The sequence below is a fragment of the Corvus moneduloides genome, chromosome 1, assembly GCF_009650955.1.
Source record: "Corvus moneduloides isolate bCorMon1 chromosome 1, bCorMon1.pri, whole genome shotgun sequence".
NCBI classification, from domain to species: domain Eukaryota; kingdom Metazoa; phylum Chordata; class Aves; order Passeriformes; family Corvidae; genus Corvus; species Corvus moneduloides.
The window spans coordinates 100,549,615-100,575,580 of record NC_045476.1 but is presented as its reverse complement, the minus strand read 5'-3'; the positions used below and the strand labels follow the sequence as shown (position 1 = coordinate 100,575,580).

The following is a 25,966-nucleotide window of genomic DNA, read 5'->3' as shown; positions in this document are numbered from 1 at the left end:
TTTTAGGGGCTGCATTGGGCTAGTATGTAAACACCTCCAGCCCCTGGCTCTGGAAGCACAAGGCTACTCAGTCCGTAGGGTGAAGGTGTATGGAGGGGGACTGTTTTGGGAAGAGTGGTGGGGAATGAACAATCGTATGTGGAAAAGTCGGGTTGTTGTGGTTTCAGGATTTTAATTTCAGCTGAGTCGTGGGAGAGGGGAGGTATGTTATTGCCTCAGCTTCCCATTGATTCAGATTTCTGCTCAGGAATTGTAAGGAGGAAATGCATTTCTAGGCCCTGTTTGCAATGCGAGTGCTTACAAAAGCCAGCCAGCCAGTCTAATATTGATTCATTGGTTTCAGCGTATAAACAGATTTAAACTCCAGCAAGGAGGATTTAGTACTCAGAAATGATTTTTCCATTAGATTTTCCTTTCTGTAGGTATATCAAAAAATATAGTAAAGATGCTTTCAGTATCACAAACTGCCCATATATAGTTGAATGAGACTAGAGAACTCAATATAGCTTTTGCTGTCGTGTTTTTAAGGGGTTTGATCCAATCTAAGACCCCACAGAACATGGGGCTCTGCTATTGAATTATCAAAATCCGGTGCCAAATCTTTCCTTAATATTCCTGGTAATTACTGCTGACTCATGCTGACATGTGAGTTCAATTAGCCCCAACTGGAATGTAAAGGATGTGGGAGTGTCTCTTTGTGCCCAGAGAAAGCTAGGACAAAGCAGATTTTGGAGGAAAATTCAAGGAATTGCCAAGTTTGGGTAGGAAGTGTCAGCCAGGGATTTTTTCACAGTAATGTTTGAATAACCATTTAAGTTGAAGCCCAGGAAGGGGATGTTGGATAACATGGACTTGTCTTCACTATGGAATAACTGTAGTCTTAACTCAGACATTGCTTCTAATTTGAGTCGTGTCCACACACACAAACTTGTTGCTGAAGAGTGTTGATGTTTTCAATTTGAGTTGGCTTACCCATGAGGAATAAGCTATAGCTCAGATAGCCACAATTCATCAGCTGCTAACCCAATCTGCCTGAATGGCACAAGTGGGATTTTGCTCCACCCTTCCTGCTCCCACTTGAAGGGGGCTACCTGGAGAACAGGTCCTGCCTGCTTCCCTCGTACAGGCAGAGTGCAGACAGCATCAGCTTGGCCGTGAGGTAGGCAACAGGATATTTGCCAATGTGAATGTTCCCACACAATTACTGCCTAACTGCCATGTTTGTGACAGGTCACTGGTGGTGGACACTGTCACCACATGGCCATGGCAAAGCAGGACAGGAAGACTCTGCAGCAGTCCAGCACTTTCTGTGCTCAGAACAGGGCAGTGCTGCAACAAGGCGTGACAAGCAAAAAAAAGTCTTTGCCCCAGAAATTAATTTCCTGTCAGCTACCAGCTGGTGCAAAAGGTCACTTATATGTCAGAGGTATGTGCTAATATGTGTATATACATATACATATACATATATATATATCTATATATCTATATCTATAAATCCAGCCATACTTGGCTAGCAGGAGCAGGAGCTGCTGCTTTTGAGAGAAGCAGTTTCACTGTTGGCCTTCTATGTAAGTTACCACTAGGAAATGGCAGATCAGAATTTCTACAAACATTTTGAGGTCAAAGCAAAGAAGGTGGACAGGACGGCAAATACGCAGCCTAGTGTGTACCAAGTAGGCCCTTTTTTTTTTAAGGGGAAGGTGACCCTAATGCAGACTTCTGGGTCTGCATGGAGAACGAAAATTTCAAGGTGCTTTGCAAGGAATTTGACTGAGAGTCAGGAACCAGATGAACATCCTGAGACGGAAATGCTTTAGGAGTGTGTCTCTGTCAGTCCGGAGCTCCCACAGAGCTGTTCACAGTCATGTTGGATTTAATTCAACTTACCTTCAGAGTCCTGAACTTTTAGATATCTGTAGCAAGTCCTGTCTGTGTAGTACTACTGCCAGCATATCAAATATGTCATAGGCAATGTCAGAACTTGAATTGATGGACTTACAGGGTTGCACAGGTGGGGTGGACAAAATGGTGCCGACATAATGCCAACTAAATGTACCCCAAAAGTTATGAACCCCCAAGGTCCCCTGTGCCAGTATGTGATATAACCATTTCAGCATAGACCAGGTAGGATTTGTTCACTCAAGTGCAACCCTCAGGTTCAAAGGTGTGCAGCTACAGTCACAAGAGACCCAGTGTATCTCTTTTACCTTTTTGAGACCTTATTCTGAATCTTATCCTTTCCATCTGAGAGGTTCCTTCTGGTGTGCAGTACAGGGCAAGTGCAGGATGGCTGTGTAAAATTGAGCAAGGTGGCAGTGCTTAGCTGCCTATGTCAGTGGAAGGTGTTCAGTATGAGCATTTGTGAACAAAGCAATTATTCTGTACCCAGGTACTTGTCACAAGAGGGCTGGACCACACTGTCTATGCTTTTGAATTAAGGCTACATCTGCAGGCAACACAAATAATTTGCATGATGCAATCCATATGAAGCAAAACATGGTGTTTGCAATCATGTGTTTGTTCTGTGACTGCAGTGCTGCCTGGTGCACCAGAGCTATTGCTCTGTATTCAACAGCAATTTCTGTGCATGCACTAAATGCGTTAGATATTTATTCCTTGCTCTTTAACTGTATTAGTATCGATGTTGAATGGTGGTCATTTCAGTATGTTTAGCTTGCTGAAAACATGTGTTCATGTAAAATCAAGCTTTGTCCTTTCTTAGGACTGTAGAAAACCACCATGAGAGCATTTCTCCTTCTTCTGTAACTCTTCAGCTGAAACAGAGTGAAGTTGAATGCGTGGCACTTTTGGGGTCATTGTCTCTCCCTCTCCTGGGTGCTGTTTGCTACATTTGGTAATGTACAGATCCCTGGGAGTCATGATGCTAAGTAACCTCCTGAACTTCTTCCTTCACTGAAACTTCAAATGTTATGCTCTCACCTTAAACTCAGGGCAGCATTGTATGGAAAGCAGCCCTTCTTGGCCTCGTTGTCTCTCACAGGGATTTGCTTCTCCAAAATGTGTTTTTTCTGATGTCTGAGAAATCCTAGTGCACTTTTCAGATTGAGTCTCCCACTCCATGTCCTAAAATGAGGAATCATTCCACAAACATCATGCTTTCTTCTTGTTTCAGGCCATTTATAGAGAAGCAAAATTTGATGAGGTTGTTTTGTGGACAAGGAGTTAGGCATTAGAGATTTTGGAGGGGTATACTGAGAGGACTATCATTCAGGTTGGGACTCCACAGGATCTGTCAGAACTGTTCCCTATTTCATGAATGTCTCAAATGAGAGGTCAGAGCATGTGGGCATTCAGCCTGCAGAGGTCACCAAACAGGTTCCAGGCACTCTGGAAGATAAAAGTCAAATTCAGAGTGATTTTTGACAGTCACAGCCTCTAGAAAACCAGCCAGAATATGAGTCTATAAGGTTTAGTGTAAAGGTTTATCTTTAGTCAGTAATAAATCATGTACTCAAATATAGCATGGGGAATGGCTAAGGAGAAAAGGATGTGGAAATGTGGTGGGTCACAAACCAAACATGAGTCAGTAGCATTGCACTGTTGTAAAAATGGTGTGTAAGAATAGAAATGTTTTTTCTGAGGTACATGAATCTTTTTGTCCTGCTCAGCTCAGGTAGGTCCTCAGCTAGAGTATTGCACTCATTTGGGAGCAGGGTACTTGAGAAAAAATTGCAGATAGAATTAAGAGTCCAGAGGAGAGCAAAAGGGATGATCAGATGTGTAAAAACATGATTTACTAGAAAAGATTAGAGTAATTGTTTAGTCTAGTTTAGAAAAATAAAAGGAAGGAAGTTAAAAATCATCAGAAATATAGGATTAGCTGCAAAGTTAGTTGAATTTAAACTGTAATTTAGGTTCATGTCAGTTAGGGCAAGAAATTATGATAGAATTATATGTTACGTTGTAGTAAGGAAAATTTAGTTTAGGATGCTCAGGAGAAAAAATTGTGATTTTAGTGATAGTTAAGTGCTGGAAGAAAATGTCTGGGGTACTCATAGAATGTTCTTCTTCAGTATGAGCATCATTGGGGAGTGGTTTAACAGCTGTGTTGTTACAGCTATGATGGCCTAAGCATGTAAAAGAGTAGAAAGATGTGGCACTTTTTTATTAAATCAATTGATTTAGCTAGAAAAAACAGACAAGTCTTTCATGCTCACAAGACATTTCTCAGATATGCAACCTCTGAATGGTTTTGATACAGCTGCTTCTGTATGAAGCAGGGAATGATGTTCTGTACAGTCTCTTGAGGGTCTTTTCAGTCCCATTTGCAATGATTAACAAAATCTTTCTGTCTTGGGATAGACGGGTGTTAAGGGACTGGGGAGGGAAGGCAGGCTATAAAAGCAGATGAAAGAGCTCTCTCCTACCCTGTAATTGGGGAGATTCCCTACAACTTTCACTCCATGAAAAATGCCTGTTTATTACTTTTCAGGAATGGATGAGAATCAGTAAATCTTATACTAGCTTCTCTATAAGTGTCAGGTGGTTTTGGATAGTAGCAAATGCTTTATGACAAGTGATATTGTGATAACATGTGATGTGATAAAATGTTTGCTTTTTTATCTTACAGGCAAATAAATTTCTGGGAGTTTTGAAGGCAAGGAGTCAAATTTTCCCCCCACTATTGCCCTAGTTTTATAAAGTAAAATACTTGCAGTCATGACTTGTTTGTGAAAATTAACATTTTTAAATCTAAGAACTCATGATCAAAACTTTAATGAGCATATCTAAAACAATACTCTTAGGATTATTAATGAGAATTAATTTTTATACATTGGCTACTTCAGGGTAGCAACAGATACAAATAATATTAGAAGAGAGTGGTACTATAGGTAACTTGAAAATGTATTTAAATATACTTTTGTGTCTGGACACGTCTCTAAAACAGTAAAAGTATTTACAATAAAAAGTTCCAGAAGTTGTCAAATAACAAATGAAAAGGGTAGGTATACCCATAGATCTCAAAACCATAATGTGAATGTATTGCTTACAAAGGAGAAATTCATGCTTCTGGAGAGGAAAACACAGAATCATAGATCACAGAGTGGTTTGGGTTGGAAGGGACCTCAAAGATTCTAATTCTTACCCCACTGCTATGGGCAGGGACACCTGAAACTAGGTCAGGTTGCTCAGGGCCCCATTCAGCCTGGACCTGAACATGTCCAGGGATGGATCTACAACTTCTCCAGGTGACCTATGCCCGTGTCTCACCACCCTCACCTTAAAGAATTTCTTCTTAACATTTCATCTAAACCTGCCCTTCACTTAAAAACCATTATCCCTTTTCTTATCACTACATGTCCTTGTGAAAAGTCCCTCCCCAGCTTTCTTGCAGGCCCTCTTTAGGTACTGGAAGGCTGTTGTAAGGTCTCCCTGGAGCCAAGTGCTTCTCCCCAGAGCTGTTCTCAATCCATTCTCTGCTCAGCCTGTGCTTGGGGCTGCCTGACCCACGTGCAGGACCTTGTTGAGCTTTATGATGTTGAGCTTTATGATGTTCGTATGGGCCTTATACATTGGTAGTTAAGAACCTGCACTATATTTTAGTACTTATTCAAACCAAGGTGCTGGAGTAGTGTCTTGTCAGCACAGCAGACAAAACTATCCAGTCTTTTAACAAGTATAACTTGCTTAGCTGTATTTACATTAAAAATTAGCTACATTAGGTTTTATTTTTACTTTTGTTTTCAGATTCAGTATCTGAAAGAACAGGAACTTTTGAGTTTCCATTCTGATGTTCATGTACTTCATTAAACTGAAGACTTGCAAGAACTGAGCAAAAACTTGACAGCTCACACAGCAGCCTGGCTGTTGGTGTATATTTCCAAACTGTGACCTGCTTCTTTCAGACTAGGTGTTTCTTACAATGGTGGCAAAAACATTTTAAAACACTCAACTGCAATGGTAATAATAATAATAATAACAATGTCAATTTAAGCATCGAGTTAACATAACATTCAGAGTTCCAGGAGAAAATATTTAATGTTTCATTTCAATTTTTCTCTGCATTCCCATTTTCCATCTCAGGCTTTGAGAAAAACACCTTTTACTTCCTCTCTGTTTGTTTGTTTGTTTGTTTGGGTTTTTTTTGTTTGTTTGTTTTTTTACCTCTGGATCTTCAGACATCTAAGCTCTGCTGAAGCTCTGTTATGGGGTTCTTGTAATTTCGTCCTGTTACTCTTTTTCTTCCACTGAATAACTGAGTAGGAACAACACAGAAGAGCAAAGCCAGGAGAAGAATAAGATTGCATCTCCCCAATAGGCTGATTTTACTTCCAGGTTTATTATTAATTTTCCTCTCTGTCTTCCTAGTCCTACCTACATTTCATAACTTTACATTTCATAACTTTTATAGCAGTCCCCATTTTGTTGGCCTTAGATCCAGATCTCTTTTGCTTCTTTTCATAGGGAGAACGCTATGCTGTGTTATCCTGGTGTCACACAGGCTCCTCTGAGGACAGGCTATGTCTCTGAGCCAAAGGCAGCCACTTTTGTCTTTTTCCACACTGTCTCTAGTGACACAGAAAAAATGCAAATATATGATACCAATGAATTATATATGATCTATATATATATGGAAAAATAGATATTCAAAATATATGAGCTGTCACATATTTTACTCCTGTTCTGCATTGGAGTGCAAGTAAAATCTTTTAAGAAGTATTTTGTGGAAGAGAGAAATCAGGCAATGAGAGTACAGTTATGGTGTATGACAGACTTTTTTGAAAGACTTGGAATTGGATCTTGGCCCACTCGCAGAAGAGCATCACCATCTTACTGGCTACTGTGGAGAGTCGCCCTAAATTTGATAAGCAATTCTTTCCTGATGAAACTTCCATTTAAGTTCCATTTTGGTTTTACAGTAGAAAACTCCTAGAAATGGTTGCTAGTGTTTCTGTCCGATCTCATCTATTCAATCCTCTAATCTGTACGTAGCCTCCCTTTGGATAACTCAGAGTTTCCCATCATGCTCTTTGCATTTACTCCAAAATTGCACCACTGTGGTGGGTTGACTCTGGCTGGATGCCAGACACTGACCAAAAGCACTCTATCACTCCCCTCCTCAACTGGACAGGGGAAAGAAAGTATAATAAAAGGCTCATGAGTTGAGATAAGGGCAGCGAGAGATCACTCATTGATTATCATCATGGGTAAAACAGACTCAGCTTGGGGAAATTAATTTAACTTATTACTAATCAAAATCAGAGCAGGATATTGAGAAGTAAAACAAATCTTAAAAACACCTTCCCCTCACCCCTCCCTTCTTCCCAGCTGTATCTCCTCCCTCCTAGCGGTGCAGGGAGACAGGGAATGGGGTTATGGTCAGTTCATCAAACATTTCTCCCACTGCTCAGAGAGAGGAGTCCTTCCTCTGCTCCAAGGTGGGGTTCTTCCCAAAGGAGACAGTTCTCCATGAATTTCTCCAGCCTGAGCCTTTCCCACAGGCTACAGTTCTTCACAAACTGCTCCAATGTGGGTCCCTTTCCACAGAGTGCAGTCCTTCAGGAGCAGGTTGCTCCAGCATGGATCCCCCACAGACCATGGGGGATACTCACTGGACACACTCTCGCCATGGGTCTGCATGTCCCTGCCAGGAGCCAGCTCCAGCACAGTCTTCCGACAGGGTCACAGCCTCCTCTCAGGAGGCCACTTAGTCTGGTGTGGGTCTCCTCCACAGGCTGCATGTGGATCTCTGCATCCCTGTGGATCTCCATGGTCTGCAGGGACACAACTACTTCACGAAAGTCTGCACCATGGGCTGCAGGGGAATCTTGGCTCCGGCACCTGAAACACCTCCTCCCCCTTCTTCACGGATCTTGGTGCCTACAGAGTTGTTCCTCTCACATATTCTCACTCCTCTCTTCTCTGAGTGCAATTTATTCTGCACAATACCTTTTTTTTTCTTAAATATATTATCACAGAGACACTACCACCATCTCTGATTGGCTTGTGCTGGAGGCCTTGGCCTGTGCTGGATCCACCTTGGAGCTGCCTGGCATTGGCTCTGCTGGACATGGGGGAAGATTCTGTCATCTTCTCACAGAAGCCATCCCGCTACCAAAACCTGGCCACTAAAACTCAATACAACCACACTTCTAGTCCAGCCTTGTGGATGGATGCAGGATGATAAATAGTCTTATCTAAGATTATTGTATTGCTCTAGTATTTCAAAGAGAATCCCAAACCTCAGACACCTGGAGTCTGATGAAATGACAAGCGTGGTATTAAAACACAGGTGTTTGGGAGAATAACACCAGGAATGCCAGTGAACTTACAAGAGGGTTTGAAGGACCAGTCCTTAATTACATTTGCAATCTGTGGCTTGTTCTGTGACTCAAAGTAACATGTCGAATTTACCCCATCACAGTGCTGTGTGGGTGCTGGAGCATATACCACCTTATGGTGGAACAGGGGAGTGGGGCATGAGGATAAAACCAATAAACCCAATAGGCAGTCAGTGCACAGCCACATGTGTCTTGGGAAAAAACATGACACAATTTATCCAAAGGGATACTGTTTCCCTTTTATATCTAAGGATACTTATCCTTCACTTAAAATTGAAGGCAAGCTAATGAAATGCATAAACTTGAATAACTAATTAGCTCTAGAAGACTTATCATGACAGCACAGAGCTCAATCTGGACAGAACCTGTCTGAGAAATTATATATACAGTTAACAAGCATGCTTGAGTTGTTCACTGTACTGAGCTCTGTGTTGCCAGCAAAAAGCTGCTCCCAAAACCTGAACCTAGCTATAGGTAGACAGCTCAGCTGAGGCCTTGCTATGCTACTCATTCATGGTAGAAATATTCCATTGACCTATCTTACTGGTTTTAGTCAGATTTGCTATGGAAATGATGCTTATGCTTTCACAACGTCTGCTTTTCTTGTGACCTGTTAGTCAGGTTCCAGCAAACAGAACAGAGGGACAGAGATCTCAAAGATATTATGTTCCTGAGAGTTTAAAAGCTAAACATGCTATGCTAATATCCCTACTGAGGGCAAGATTGCAATGCAAGATTGACTGTCTTGTTAATCATCAAATAATCCATATGGTTCCAACAATATTCTAAATGCTCCAGCTGTAGAAAAACTTCTCATCGCTGCTCACGTCTTCTTATTTAAAGTCCAGCTGATGTGGCAACCTCATATTTTCCTCAGAATATCTGTGATATAGACAATGGAGGACCAAAGTCAAGCCCGGTAGAAAGAGATACCACTCTGCTAACTACAAGGTATTGTACCAGACATATGCCCAATATTTTTTTTTTTGGAGTGTTTTTATATGTGCTACCATGTGTATCCTTCCTCAAGTGACAGTGTGCATGTTAGGGGTTCTAAAAACAACTGTATTTTTCAAACATCGCTTTAAAAAACCCAACAAAAGTGCATCTAAGCTTTTTTAAGAAGTTATTTATTTACATCCTCAAAGCTCAAAAGAAGCGTCCTTGAACTTAATTTCAAGCTTTCTTATATAAACATATAAAGAAAGAAAGGCTGATGAGACAATTTAGTCCCCAGATGAACTTGTTTGTGAAGGAAGAATAATGATTGAAATTTTTGTTCTGCTAAAGAAGAAGAGTGTAGCTACATACCCATCTTGTAGCAAAGGGCTGCTGTGTTTTAAAGTCAAGAACTCAAAAATTAGGAAACGCAGGAGTTAAAGACAAACATAAATTCATAAAATGTTTAGATAGAAAAAGACCTCTAAGAACATCAAGTCCAGCTCTTAAGTTCCTCACCTGTGTGGACAGGCACTAAACTTAATCTCATACTAAAACAGAAGTTGCATATTTTATTATCCTCATTCACCTCGTAGTCTCAGCTCTGTACTATGCACTGCTCAAATCCTGTGCAAACACAGTGGTATTAATTTTGTCACAGACTCTTCGGTGATAATTGTGACTTTAGTATTTAAGTGCATCACAACCACCACTGAATTAATCTGTATTATACTGCTGAGACATATGGTCTTATTAGTAGTGATAAATCTGAAATACTTATTCTCATTTACTCAATGCCAGACACTTAGGAGATGATTTTCCACAAGATGCAGCCTTTGGTGCATGCTCATTCAGAGCTCAGTGCTGGCTGCCTCCAGCTGCAGTACTGAGTGCTCACCGCTTTTAGAACAGACCAAGGCTCCCGTGCCTCTGATGTCCCAGGCTGTGGTCTCATGCCTTGCATCATGCAGCCCTAATTCCTACAGCCCCTGTGTAGCCTCAATCTTTTCCCCCAGCTCTCCAAGTGGGGCAGGAGTCTGGCTCCGCGTGCTCAGATTTCTTCTCGTAAGGCAGGCAGTGAAGGCAAAGGAGCCCACAGGAGACCTGGAAGGGGGATTGCAGTAGGGAGGTGCTGGCCACCTAATTTCTGGCAAAACCCCCAAATTTTCAATGGTTACTTTGAATTCCTAATGATCATTCAGAAGCAGTGCTCCTGACAGGTCCTTTTCCAGAGTGTTTCAGAGCACAGCATCTCTCTGCAGGTCTTAGGGATGCTGAGAATGGGGACTACAAGCCTTCTGCTTCTGTTCCCTCCCTGCCTTGTCCCAGTCTGTGTCAGTCCTTCCCATGACCGACTCCTTGTTCCCATGCCTTGTATTTGGAGTCCTTTGTTGCATGAGGATGTGGAGGAACAGCAAGAGGGAAGGTCTAGCACTGCCTTTGCTGCTCCAAGGGGAGGCCTGTAAAGCGCACGGGGATGCACATGCACAGTGCAGATGCCTGTGGGAGGAATGAAGGCGATGATGTGAGCGCAGCTCAGGCAGAAGCTGTAGAGAACTGTCAGACTACAACAAGTCTCCCGAGCACATGCAAGCTGGATTTTTTTCCAGAAGCTCCAAACATAGCCAAATTTGTACACATTTTCTTTGAAGGAAATTAAGGAGAGATTTTATGTGTGTTTGTCAGACAACATATGATCCCTTGTACTTGTAGAACACCCTCTGTAAATCAAGCATTACATGCTTTTTTTTGGTCTTATAACAACTCTTCATGTTTGAGAATTAACCTTCTGCTTTTTCACTGGAGAGATAATTGAGGCAGAAAAGGAAATTTTAGAGCCAGAAAGAGCCGCTGTGATCTAGTTTCAATCTCATGTATAACCGGGCCATCAGACATCCTTAAACAAATTCTTACCACACAGGTCCATTAGTTTTGTTAAGAAAAAAGTTTTTGATGAAAAAACGCTCAGTGATGGAGAATCCTCCACAGTCTTGGGTAAATTATTTTGATAGTCATTTATTTGTAACTTGAATTTAATTAACCTCAAGTTCAGTAAATTGGATCCTGCTAGAAATGTTTGTTTCTTGTCACGAAATGTTTGTTTCCTACGTAATGTAGTTACTTATTGTATGGAAGTTCTCTGTTGCTGTTCTTCATGATAACCCAAACAGTTTGAGCTCCTGCACTCTGACTGTGGGGTTCATTTTCACAACCCTTATTCACTCTTTTTTCCCCAGTTATTTTTTAAATGGGGCTGCTTCAGCTAGAAACATCCTATTTAAAAGGATATATCCAAAACCGTTATCATATTTTCTCCTAAGATATGGCCATTCATTAGAAGCAGAAAACTTGGTACAAACATGCCAATAACAATTAATTTAGTGGGAGCAGCCAGATAGATTTCTGTCCTGTTGATGAGCCATCGTGAGTGGAAGTCTTCTTCCAGAGTTGCTCCTGCTAAGGTGGAAACACTTAATCCTGAGAAAAGCCAAGCCACACTCCAGCCCCATCCCCTTCTTGCTTTGCTGGTGAAATTCACCACGGTGCCATGGCATGGTAGGGATGAGCGCACAACCTCCTCACTCCCAGGCTGCCTCTTCAAAAACTGTGCTGCTTTGAAGCTGTGGTCTGCAGAGCCCTTTATTGTAGTTCAGGCATTGAATGCATGGTATGTGATTACATTCAGGCAGGAAATGTTTAATAAAATTTAGTGAAAGGAGAGATCATTGGATAATGTAATCTGACCTCCTATAGCTACCAAAGATTTTTTTTTTCTGAGTATGCCTGCATTCAACTCAACTGTTTCTATTTAATTTAAGTATAACTTCTGTTAGGATAAAGTGCACATTACAAAAATGCATCTAACAGTGGTTTCAAGACAACAGGATCCATTAAATCCTTTGTACCTTGTTCCAGTGTTTAAATGCTCATGATGTTCCAGATTAATATCTTATTTCTTATTTGGATGTATCTGACTTCATTTTCTAAGTGCTTGCTGTGTATTAAAATATTTCAGTACTCATATCTTCCCCTGGAAGTACTTCATTTTACTCAAGTCACCTAAATCTTTTTTCTATGCAAAGAAAATTCTTCAGCCTGCAAGTATTTATTTTATCTTCTTTCCTCACTCTTACCAGTTTCTAACATTATTTGAAAAACATTCACGTGCGAACTGTACACACTATTCCAGCATCAGTCTTATCATATTGTTAAACAGATGTAAACCCATACCACTTAGGTTAGCATCTGCATTAGCTGCCTTTGCAGCAGCTCCTCCCTGGCAACTCAAACTATGGATTGTATTCATTTTCACTTTGATCCCTAATTCCTTTCAAGAATCACTCACATTTCAGGATGCAGTCCCTATTCAGTAGCAATGATGTGCATTCCCTATTCTGAGATGCAAGTGTTTGCATTTGGCTGTATTAAAATACATTGTGGATAAAGAGGAACAGCCTACTGGGCACTCCAGATTGCTCTGTTTCACTGTTTCAACATTATTTATCAATCTTCTAAATTTTTATAACTTTGTAAATATTATCACCAATGAGTTTGTATTGAACCTTGATCTCTGTAAGGTCTTTATAAAGCCTTTTTTATTTAGCAGTGATTTCTCTATAATTACTTTATTTTTTTATTCTGCCACTTGAGAGGTTGTTTACTTGTGGAAACTGTGCACTGTAATACGTTGTTGTGGCTTTTTAAAAGCAGAATAATGTGCTGCTAACTTACTAATACAAGTGAACTCCTCTGTCAGCTAGAGGTGATAACTTCTCAGCAAGCTAGTTTCACTCCAAAGAGCATGATATTCCATAGAATTCTGCTAAGTGTTGTAATTCATCTTTCTTATCAGCTTTTCTGGTATTTTGCTTGGGATGGATGTCAGTCTTGCCATCCGGTGGATAGCCGGATCATTATGTTTCCCTTCTCTGAATATTATCATACAGCAGCTGTCTTTCAGTCCTTCGGCTTTCCCCGGTGTTCAGAGGTTCATTGTGAATTAATGTCAGTAGAGATTACAAGCATCTGACAGAAGCAAAGGATTATGGTCCACTTCTACCCTTTTCTGGCACTTCTGTTCCTTTTGGTCCCAGCTTTCCTCCTCCTGAAGCTCCTCAAGCTTGTAAGCCCCCTTTCCTGCTGCTGGAATGGTGGAAGATTGCTTCTTTGGGTTCCTCAAACATGTGGAGAGAATGTGAGGACTCTCAAGCGTTATAGGTAAAAAGGAAAGAGCACAATTGTTCTGACCAGCTGAGTGCTGTCCACCCAACTTCTTCCTGTTTTTTATCCACGTGAGACCAGTGGGCTCCTGGGAAGGAGCCCCCAGCCTCCTTCAGTGGTGGAGATGGGCTGTCCTATCCTACAGGTGGAGAGCAGAGCTCACAGTTGATCAGAAGAAAACACAGTCCAGATAAGACTGTGAATACCTGCTCTTCTCCAGTTTTTAAAATACATATTTTCATGGTTTATGGATCTGTGCAGCTCAACAAATTCAAGTGCTGTTTTCAGACATATTTTTAGGACCATTAGCCATGAACCTTCTGACTTTGTCTTTATTCCTGTCCACGCATTCTCAGACTCATTTTAACCACATGCCACTATTGGCATTAGTGGCAGTGGCAGAAGCACCTCTTGGTGGTGTGTATCTAGGACGTTGGTGTTCAATTGCTGGGGCAATGCTTCATACCATGTTGCTGTGGTAACCCTTTCTCCTAATTCTGTAGAAGGTTCCTGTAGAAAGCTTGAAGAGCGCGTGGCTAATTCTTGTTTGATGGGAGTGCATGATTCTCCTTCTTTTCAGAGACTAGAAATAAATCTACTGAGCCCTCTTAGCTTTTATGCAGTTCTAACTTAAAGCCATCTCCATCTAATTAGAACTGCACACACTTTTTAGAATTATTTTCATCATAATATTATTCTAAAAAGGACTTTATCTTTTGTCTTTAGTGCTGCAACTTGTGAATTTTCCTTTGGGCCTTCATCTTTCCTAACTAGCATTTTGCACTCCATAAATTCTACCTCATATTGTTTGCTATTTATTTCCTGGTTTTGTTTGAATACTGAGGTCCATTTAGTTATTTCTACTTGCTGTCACATATTAATCAGCTGATCCAGAATGGGTTTTAAAACAAAGTCGCCCTTTTGGGAAATTGAATGAACTCTTAACTTTCAGTTTTCAGTTGAATTATGCCGTTCAAGCCTTTCTTCTCCTTTTAACTTTGATCATGAAGGCAAGAGAAGGGAAGTCTAGCATGTGACACTGTTTTGAAACATGAACTATGAGTCATAGATTCATATTATGGACAGGAAGGACTCAGAACACAAAAGTACTACAATATTGTATTAGGTTTTTATTGCAAGGACTTGGTAGTGGGGGTCTACAGGGGTGGCTTCTGTGAGAAGCTGCTGGAAGCTTCCCCTGTGTCCAATAGGTCAACAACAGACCTGCTGCTGGCCAAGGCTGAGCCCATCGGCAACAATGGCAGCGCCTTTGGGATAACGTATTTATGAAGGGGAAAAGAGCCTGCACAACTGCATGTGCAGTCAGAGAAAAGAGTGAGAATATGTGAGAGTGGCAGCCAGTAGCCAGTAGCAGTCAGTGAAGAAGGAGTGGGAGGAGGTGCTTCAGGCACCAGAGCAGAGATTGCTCTGCAGTCCATGGTGCAGCCCATGGTGAGGCAGCTGTGCCCCTGCAGCCCATGGAGGACCCCACTCCAGAACAGGTGGATGCCTGAAGGAGGTTGTGATCACATAGGAAGCCTGTGCTGGAGCAGGGTCCTGGCAGGACCTGTGGACCCATGGAGAGAGCAGCCCACAGTGAGCAGGTTTGCTGGCAGGACTTGTCATCCCAAGAAGCACCCATGCAGGAGCAGCCTGTTCCTGAAGGACTGGGCCCTGTGGGAGGGACCCTTGCAGGGGCTGTTTGTGAAGAACTGCAGCCCATTGGAAGGACTCGTGTTGGAGAAGGCCATGGGAGATTGTGAGGAGTCCTGTCCCTGAGGGGGAAGAAGTGGCAGTGTCTGATAACTGACCACAGCCTCCATTCCCCATCCCCTTGGGCTGCTGCAGGGGGAGGAGGTAGAGAAAATGCAGTGAAGTTGAGCCTCGGAAGAAGGAAGGGGTATGGGGAAGGTATTTTTGAGATTAGGGTTTATTTCTCATTACCCTGCTCTGATTTGTTTGGTAATAAATTCAACTAATTTCCCCTAGATCAGTCAGATTTGTCCATGATGGTAAGTGGTGAGCATTCTCTCTCCTTCCTTATCTCAACCTATGAGCCTTTTATTATATTTTTTCTCTCTTGTCCTGCTGAGGAGGGGAGTGATAGAGTGGGTTTGGTGAGTACCTGGCATCCAGACAGGGTCAACCCACCACAAATATAAAGAAAATACTTTTTAATGCGAGGTTTCAGAAGAAACTACAGTTCTTTTGGCATCTCCACATCATTTTAGCTTCCAGCTGAAGTAGGAAATCTGTGAGGGTAGATGTAATCTTAAAAACAGGCAGACTGTAAAAAAAAAGAACTTGAAGATTAAACCAATTTAACAAGGTCTTTGAAGGTGGTAAGAAGGCTTTATCTGAGCAAATACTGTGGCATACTCTTAACCTGCAGCAGTATTTATTGCACTGTATCATATCTCTCATCAGCTTTGGACAGGCAGTTCACCCATCTGACATCACAGGAAATCATTCCAGCAATAGTAAAAAAAAATGGTTCTGCTTCTGGAAGAGCTTTATGCCTGACACTGCACCAGCTGGAGAATGACTGGTGTTTCCACCATAACCTGCATTTGATAGAAGGCATCTAGTCTGATCTCTATATTATAAGTCATTTCAGAATGAATTCTCAGAAGGAAAGAACAAGTAACAGCTCTGGTCATTTGGAGTAAAAATAGAATGTAGATTTAAATGATTTTGACAAAGTAACCTGATAGCTGTCTGTTGACACAATAACTGATTTTCCAGATGAGGGAAGCACAGTAGACCTAAGGTATCTCAATTTAGCAAGGGATGCTGTGCTTGCATGTATGAAATACATTCTAGATTTTGCTTAATAAACTGTGCTCAATCCTGTTCTCCTAAATGATAGGAAGAAAAAGCAGTTTGTAACATGAGAGGGAAATAAAAGAGTTTTGGTTGTCCCAGAATAGAAAAATGAAGGCTGACTGAAGATATGACTGATATTTAAAAATATGCCAATGAGTAAACACAATGGAGGAGGAAGAGCTATTTAAACTAAAAGACAATGTTGGCAGAAGAACAAATGGGCATAAAATGACCATGAACAAATTTAAGCTGGAAGGCGAAAGGTTTCTAGTTATCAGAAAGCTGCCTTTCAATGAAAAACAGAGCCCTTCTAAATGGCTTTTAAATTAAGCTCGGTAAGTTTATGATTTGCTTTGCACGACACACATGTTCAGCAGCATGGGATTTGATTCAGTGACATAGAAATTCCCTTTAATTTTATATCTTACACAAAGCAGCAATTACTCTTGAGATATACTAACCTCTCTGGCAGCATGCACCCACTGTTGAGCAGCACTCAGCATGACTAAAATATTCTTTCAGACAGAAAATCAAGAGACTTTGATATTCAGCTAATCTCCAGAAGATTTAAACAGACTGAATGCAAAGACTTTTTCCAAGCTTGAAATGTCTCTAAGGCTAACATACTCAAACAAATCAATAAGACCAAGTTTTGTGTGAAAATTGTCACCTCAGTCAGCACTGCATTGGGTCCTAGTGCTAACCACAAAACTGTGTGTCACATCTTGAGCTGCCGACAGCTATATTCCCAGCCTTTAAAAATGAGGATGTGAGGATTTGAAGAAATGCTGATTTGAATAATCGAAACCTACTAGTCACAATGTCAGTAATGGAGAGAATATTCCTGTGTATTTTAAAAGCTGTGAAATCCTCCCTGCAGATGACGGGTTGTATTACTCATTCTTATTTGTTTAGCTGAATTTAGAAATGAGCCTGGAAGGGAAAAAAAATTTGGATATCCAGTAAACAGGATGTATTTTATACACATTTTATATCATATATAGTATACTTAATTGGAAAAAATGAAAATTGAACATAAACATCAATATTCTAATAATATTAGGGTAGGAAATTGGAATAAGCCGTAAGCTTCTATCTCAACTAATGCCGCCGTGATTTTTGGTGTTGCTGAATGTCACACTCAAGGAACAAACGTTTTCCTCGGTGGAATTTTCTCAGTGCTGTCATTTTGTACAGCAGTCTGAAACACAGAAATCTCCTAACTAAGAAACCTATTCCTTTTGTTTTGCAGTGTCAAAGCCATGATTCCTCCGGGGGAATGCCTATATGCTGGGAGGAAAAGGAGGAAACCCATTCAGAAACAGTTAAGTATCATATTCATCAGGAGGCATCTCCCTCCAAACATACAGGCTGGAAATGAGGTAGAAGAAGGCTTCCCTTCCTCCTATGGTCCACTGATGCAGGAGACACCTAATCTTCTCTGCAGTGAGAAACCCTTGGTTGGGAGGCTGGCTCTTCATGGGTAAGATGTCTCCAGAAAGGATGCCAAGCATGGGTCAAACCATCCTTACCCATCACTAGGAATCCCAGGAGGAGGCCAGTGGTAGTTGTGGTGGGTACCATGGTGCTGATGTGTAGAGTGGAGAGGGACAGTGCCCTTTTGTAGGCAGAACTCACTGGTTGACTAAATGCCAGCTGGGCAATGGGCTGCAGGGGTGGCTGCCACCTTTGTGCTTCCATGCTCCCTGATTCCCTGTTCAAGGAGCTTTTTGAGAAGCCGTGTGTTGAGTGCCACCAGAGCTCTGGCACTGCGCTCCCCCCTTCCCCTTTCCAGGGTTTAGCCTTGCTTGGGGCACTGCTCAGTCCAACATGTGCAAGCACGGAAAGTGGGTCAGTTCAGCCAACTGAAAGAGCAGACTGGTGACTCACTTTTTGCATATAGAACACATAATTTTCAGACTTCTATTTACTATAGGATCACTTTCATTAGGAGAAAAATAGGAAAGAGGAATTGAATGCATGAAGGCAAAGCAGAAAAAGAAGAAACGCAATGGAAATTTGTTACAAGATGCTTCAAATGGGAGGGGGAAAAAAAAGGTTGCTATTAACTCAAATGTAAATGAGTTTCAGATGCCATGAACCGATCTGTGAAATAAAGCTTTTTAATATAATCATCCCACATTTACATTTGATTATATGATTATGAAACACACATTTTTACTGTGTTAAAATTATAAACTGGCACTGGTGGCCTTCACACACAATTTAAGGATGAAAAGGTAACTAAAATGGATTTCCCTATCTTCAGTTGTTCAGAACTTCTAAAAATAACCCACTTGGCTTAAAATTGTATATATTGGTCTAAAGTCAACGGGGAGTTTCTCTGAATGTTTTAATGACCTCTGTTGATATTTGGATTTGAGACAGTATTTGCTCATGAACCACTTGTTCCCACTTAAAAAATTGTTTCTTTTAGTATAAAATGTATCATATTTAAATAGACAAAGATAATGACATAAGCAAATGATTCTTACTGCAAAAATCTTGAGTGTTGAATTCAAATGTATGTAAGATTTCTGCACTACTGTTTCAGTATGGATGTGGATGTTTGATTTTATAACAACTGCAAGAGTTGTGGAACATTTCCAGTTTGTGAAATTACCTCTATGCAGAAATGTTTATGGATCATTACTTTTGTGAGAAAGGAAGGAGGCTTGCAGTTGCTTTGAGAAACATTAAGCTTATGTTTGGAGTTTACATGCTAGCTAGAACTCCTCTCAAAGATGACTTCTAGATAAATGCAATGGCTAAGAAAACTATGTGCTAACAAATCACAGAAATGACCTCATTAGCCTTTTTTGAAGTTCTGGCCTTAATACCCTCAGAAGTAAATTCTCACTTACTTTATACAACCAAGTTTTCATTTTGGGAACCACTGCAGGTAATGCTACCTTGCAAGTAGCTTTTGTATGATGTTGCAGTGCAGGTACCTGAGCATGAGCTTATCAAGCCAGGATGTGAACAATTTTGATTAAGAAATGTGGGTTAAAATAAAGGGAAATGTTTGAATTGTTAGAATACTGAACTCCCACGCTGGAGACAGCACTCTATTTTCTGTGGTTAGTTACTTGCCACATGCTGAGGATGATTTCTCAGTTCCTAGCAACACTGGTCTCTTCCTCAAATCTTATCTGTGAGCTTGGTCTCTGGTAAGCCTTGCCTGTGCTTATTCCCTCGCTCAGGGACTTACTCTCCTCTAAAGAGACTCTGAATGTCCCAGAATGACTGGCTGACAGAACTCCTTTCATGGTCTGTATCTTTCAATCCTACTGGTCTTACTGACATTTCAGGACTTTGAGGTATCCTTACTGTTATGCTGCCTTGAATGATTTGTCTTGAATTTAGAAGGGTAGACAAATCTTATTAATTGAGCAGCATATTTAACCATGATTTTGATCCATGTCATACCATCTTTGTTACAGCTTTTTTCTCCTGTTTGATGGCATAGCACTTTCTCCTCTACAGCCTTGTTGTACTTTCCCCCCTGTAATTCCAACAATGAATCAAGGTAGATACTGGCACCTGTTCTGGGAGGAGTATTTGTTCACTTGTAAAATCTGATTTTTCAGAGGAACTAAAGTTGATGGGTATTCTTTGGCCAGTCCTAGTGGCCTACAGATTCCCCTCTTTTTAGTGTGAATAGTCTCTAGAATTTAACCTTCTCTTAACAAAAGAATGAATGAGCTTAGGTGCCTCAGTGTGAGCACGATACTTGGATTTCAACAGGGATTCATGGACTAGTCCTTTCAAAGGTCAGAATTTAAAGGACAGAGGTGCAGCTTTGCCCTCTGCAGAACAACTGGAACATTTATATCTCCCCATACTCAGTGCATCCCAAGAAGCCAACTCTCTGACTCTACATCATCTTTTCCTGATCAGGCTGTCAACCAGGTGGTGATCCTGCAGCTGGCTTTTAACCCAGGATATCACAGAATGATACTCTTCATTATGCTCGTGAATGTTTTTCAGGCACAGGAATTCTGTTCTGAGGTGGTTTTACAGAACAGTGATGAAAATGTGTGAAGAAGCTCCATGGGAGAATACAGAGACCCACAAGACTGTTGAAGAATCTGTTGCAAATTTTACTGGGAGGAGCTAATGTTTCAGTCTTGCTCTCTACACAGAACTAGCAGAGACTATCTTCATTATGTTGCCATTATTCAGACGATATATAAGGTTCAAGTTCTACTTTTATACATGCAAGTAAATTAAAAAACTGTAGCTGTTTTCCTTTTGCCCCCAGAAACTTCCAAACAAGCCCCATTAAATGTGATCTACACTAAAAAGTTTTGGCATTTATGGACACAGTTCAAACAACTGGAGCTCAGACAGATTGAACATTTTCCATCAGATATGCTTTTCAGCCAGACAGCTGGCATTCTGACTAAAGGAAACATTTTCTACCAAGTGTTTACTTCCTGTGGAAATCTAGCATTTTACTGGTAATTCAAGCATCTGGAAATTAAAGAGATCTTGTCTTTAGCCTCAAGCCAAAATCACTGTGCTGAAATTAATACTTAAAAAGGCTAAGGCAATGCTTCAGGACAATTAGGATTTGAGAACTTCAGCCACTTCTTCATCTCAAACCCTGGCATCTTGTAAAATTCTCTCCCTCTACAAAACATTTCTTGTAATGTTTTACAGCTCTTTAAAGGCAACTACACCTGCTGTAGCTCCGAGTGTATCTATAACTGCTCCAGATTGACCACTTCAGCCAGAACCGTGCCAGCACCAGGGTAAACAGAGACCTTGGGAGGTGCAGCTCTCTCCTGCTAGTTCTCATTTTAAAGCCCTTTGTGGCATAGCCCTTCCTCTTACTTGGTACTATACGATCCCACCTCTCTTCTGCTCTGCTGGTGTTATGTCTTCTTGACCATTAGTTCTGCTTTCACCTTTCCTTGCTGTGAAGACACAGAAGAGACATAGAAGGTTGCAAAAGGCCGTCTTTCCTTCTTTGAATGAGCAGCTTTCTCTCATTCTGTCCTTTTGGTTCATGGTAGATGGTGAACATTCACACATGCATGGCTGCCACTGGAGCTCAGCTCTGCCAGGATTCCTATACAATGTCCAAGCACAGCTCAGTGACAGAGGGTGCTGGTCAACACACTCATGCTAACCATCTGTTGTTACTTTGCTCTCAGCCTATCTGTTGCATCTTATGGTCTCTCTTTTCCCTTTTGCTCCTTACTGAAAGCTTGCTGTCACAATAAATGATTCGACCTTTCTCAGCTCAGATCTTCTGCTGTTTTAACAGTTTAGCATACTTAAAAAACTTACTCAGAGCGAAGTTTTCATTAACAGGGTAGGGCTCTGCAGAGGGTAGAGCTGCAGTTGCAGGAAATTCCTCTGCGAGCTCACCAAACTGGTTTACACTAGTGGCGGTCTGCGTGTCATGGGCACACTGAATCACTAATGCGCAGATGGCTCAATGCCTTGTGTACCACCGGAACAGAAAACGTTCTCCACACCAGCTCCCACATAGCTCCCACCACACAGGGACTGCTCATGTGGGTCCTGCACGGGTACAAGTACTTGTTACTGCAGAGCAGAATTTGGGCAGCTTAACAATTTGAAGAAAGAAGAGCCAGATTTATTGTTTAAAGTACAGATGCTCCTTCACTACAGCCGTGTTATATGGAAAGCAGAGTAAATGGGGGATCATCGAGTGACTCCTATGTCTCTGTTTACAGTTTGACAATCCCAAGTTTAACACAAACACAACAAGCATAATCTACTTTCAGCTGAAAATAAAGGCTAAAATTTCCATTTTCCTCAAAGCAGCTCACTGAAGATTTTCCCTGCCTGTGCCTTTCTGTTTATGGTCAGCTTACCTAGCCTTTCCATGGAACTCACATTGTTTTAAATCACATCCACTTGGCACCTTATTACCACTTACATCAAACCCCTGTTTGTTTGGATTCACTCCCTTACTGAATAATTTCCTTGAGTTTTCAGGAAGACTCTGCCCTGAACTTTCTCCTGTAGTCTTTTTACACCATTAACCACCGTCTCCAGAAAACTATTCCTTGTGCTCAGTACAAAGGCAGACCACCTAATTGCCTCAAACCATTCTTCTCTGGCATAGAGCAGTCACTATTTTATGTAGTAAATAGACTTGAACAACTTCTATTTCTATTTCATGTTACTCTTGACAATTTTTACCTCTTGAACTCATCAGTTTAATTTTCCTCATTGGAATTAATTTTTTTCTGTCCTACATTGCTTCCTTGCTTCAGCTGGTTTGTCAGATGTAAAGATCAATTAGCAAAAGCTTATGTTCTTTAGCTTCTGCTCAGCTATGGGCTATGTTCCCACAGAATTACTGCCCTCCATAGATCAGACATCCTTTTGGTGTCATAGGATGACTGAGCCTCAAGGTTTACTGCAAAAAATAGTTAGCTTAGAAAAAGTAAAAACCACTATTCCTTCTTTGTTGATTACATTATTTGTTCTTATATTTCCTCTCTCTAATAGAGGAAAGTCGTTCATTTATCCCAATCAGCAAAATCTTCTCCATGTCTTTGGAAGTAACTCATGGTGTTATAGAAGAACTACATATTAGTGTTCACAATTTTGAATGAAAAAGCAGAAATTATATGTTTTCAGTGACACCTGCCTCAAATTTTTTCTGTCCATTCTGTCCACTGATGCTGTCCTCTTGGAGTGAGGGTCTCAAAAGTAGCAATTAATTTTTCATACCTGAGTTGCTTTAAGAGGTTTTCAGTTGGCAGCAGTCACACGTACAAACCTGCTCTTCAAAAAACAGATCTTTTTATACTAATTCCTAAGCAGAACTTTTTTTAGAATGACAATTGCAATGACAAATTAATACTGTTTTAATTTAATACCTTAACCACCTTGTGAAATGCTAATGCTCAAAATTAAAATTATGATTGAAAAATGCAGTAAACGTGGGTAGCATGAAAATGCAGTAGTAAAATGCTACAAATAATTAGTTTTACTCTCACTGTCCACTGGAACCTCAGCCAGCTACTTGTCCTGGGGTGACTGTATGATACTGCATTCCCTATTGATTCCCTGTATGATATTGTATTCCCTATTTCCTCTAGTTTGTCTCAAACCAGGACACTAGTTAAGATTATGATCCTTGGATTCAGTGAGGTGAAAGTAGAAACTGTTAGCACAACCATATTTTTCTTACTTGCTGTTTCCCATTCTTGAGTATCCATGTAGTTTATGGCTCCAGTATCCCGTAGCTCCTACCTGGATAATGCACTTGACTACTGCTGGGTCCAGCAACAGCTGTCTACTGCAAGGAACCACCTTCTCAACCTCCCACTCAGGTCTTCTTGCTTAAAGGAGAAGTCTGTGCTTCAGCACTGACCATCCCACACCGTCAGGCTGGAAATGAGGCCCCCATTTCTGTTTGCAGAAGCACCAGCTTTTCCATTACTCCCTCTTGAGAACATCTTACACTGGGATGTGTTCTCTGGGAATATTAGCAGACATTCCGAAATTGAGGTTCCTCACTAGTGATGTATTTAATCTTAATGCATTTTCACAACAGCTATTCTAGGTTATCTAGCACTGTCCATTGCATAGGAGGAACACAAAATGGACATGGACTTGCTTGGCCTAGAAAGCTGAGTAATGTTAGTCTTTATGTTTTGTGAGGAATATCAATGTTCTTAAGAAACCAAATTCTTATCTTTGTTATTACTGATGTAGGAAGGTAAATGTGAGAACGTACACAGGAGTTTTGAGCTTGAGGAAAGAGTCTCTCTTCACCTTGCCCATATTTTTTAAACTCATGTCTAAAGACAGGTTCTTTTCTTAATTATCTCCTGACCCACAGGTTAGCTTTGAGTCATTAAACAGAGGGAACTAAGATGCTTTGAACCAATACAGTGGATATAGAATGGGTTCATGCATTAGTGGTGGTAATTTTCCCCTGCTGTTCTGCCCCTCATTTACGCAACAAAGATGAGAAATTGTTTTTCCTGGCATTGACTAGAACATGAAGATAGTTCCCAGTTCCCTAAGGTGAGAGGTCCTGAGTAAGAGATACCAGTTCTTCACTTTTTTCCAGATGTGAAAAGAGAAGACAAAGCCTGTGTCTTTGCACTATGGCAAATACAGAAAGGTCGATCTTTTTTTTGTCAGAGGACAGACTTTAAAGATTTTCGTAGAAGCTAAGAAAAGTATTCCCGTTATCAACTAATTGCAGACAGCATCTCAGTCTCTGGAAGTAAAACAGGTAATCGAGAATGTGTTCTCTACCACAGAAGGCCAGCAGTTGGGAATGAAAAATCAAATCCTTCGAAGAGGCACAGAGACCGTCTGAATGCAGAACTGGACCACCTGGCCAGCCTCCTCCCTTTTCCACCCGACATCGTATCGAAGCTGGACAAACTTTCAGTCTTGCGCCTTAGTGTCAGCTATCTCCGAGTCAAAAGTTTCTTTCAAGGTAGGTTTCCTTAAGATATCAACATTCCATTAAAAGTATCCCTCTAATTTATTGCTGCTTTGCACCAATCCTGAGTAAAAGTAACTAACAGCATATATTGAGGAAGCCAGGGAAAAAAAATCTATTATTGAATTTATTTTGTGCATGGGATGTTGCATTGGAAAGTTCATGCCTTTCCTCTTACGCCATTTGTGCAGTTTCACCAGTGGCATACATCCACTTTCCCTCAGCAGGCTTTAGAAAAAGGGAAAACACAACTGTAAAATCACTAAACTGGGAAAGAAGCTTGGGGCAGATATAATACCTGTAGATACTTTGAATTCTCTATTCGAAGCTGTTACCATGCATGTTCAAAATGCCTGTTTAAGTATGATGTGAAAGTCAAGCAATCACTGTATTACCTATGTTTGCTGTATGCCAGGAGTAAACAGGTTTGCTTGCAAAGCCAAGATGACCCCTGTCTTTAAGGATAAGATTCAAACTTTAAAGTGTTGAATGAAGTTGTACTAGGCTATGCTTTGTTTTTGTAGTTGTCTGGCACACAACACAATGAAAGCCAAATGTGTGTTTTCAGATGCACATAAAAAGAATTCTTCCAAATATGAAGATATTTTGAGTTTCTTCTGTTACTGAGGAGTTCACAAGAGCAAAATCCAGATTAGGGATTTAATAGTGGAAATCCTCACTAGAGTTGTTTTCAAAAAAAAAAAAGGAAAAAGTCTATTTGAAGGAGTATAGTTGACCAAAACTTATAGGTCGACTGCAGAGATAAACAGAAGTATTTTTTACAGACATTATTTTTCCTTTACTACTCCTTATTATTTCTTCCTCTTACTACTTCTTATTATGCACATTGTGTACATATACATATATTTTTTTTGGCTTTGACCAGAGAATAATATCTGTTGGTTGGATTCTTGCTTTTAAAATGCATTTTAGTATAAAAGAAATGCCAGCTTCAAGAGGCTTTGGCAGGCTGGAGGGCATTTCACAAGCTGATGTCAGATTACAAAGGGTGATATCACTGATAGCAGGAGCCTCCCATGTCAACTCCGGCAGCTGGTTGCCCAGCCTCCAGCAAGCATCCTGCAGTTTACAGAGTCCCTCTTTCCCTACAAATACATACCTGAGTGTTATGGCCCCTTCCTCTAAGCTTGACTTCAATTTCTCTTGGATTCACAAGCAATAATATCTCTTCAGCTTCCTCTACTACTCTTCTGCCACAGTT

General features: G+C 40.8%; 1 protein-coding gene across 1 annotated transcript in view; it reads left to right on the top strand.

Annotated features, from left to right (window-relative positions):
• The window catches only part of AHRR (aryl-hydrocarbon receptor repressor), an 89,909-nt gene that overhangs the window by 1,560 nt on the left and 62,383 nt on the right, over window positions 1-25,966 (top strand). The window contains exons 2-3 of the mRNA XM_032120025.1: window positions 17,542-17,613; window positions 24,557-24,738. Of these exons, the coding sequence (XP_031975916.1) occupies window positions 17,552-17,613; window positions 24,557-24,738 (244 nt within the window). The 5' untranslated portion in view covers window positions 17,542-17,551. The remainder of the gene's footprint in view (window positions 1-17,541; window positions 17,614-24,556; window positions 24,739-25,966) is intronic.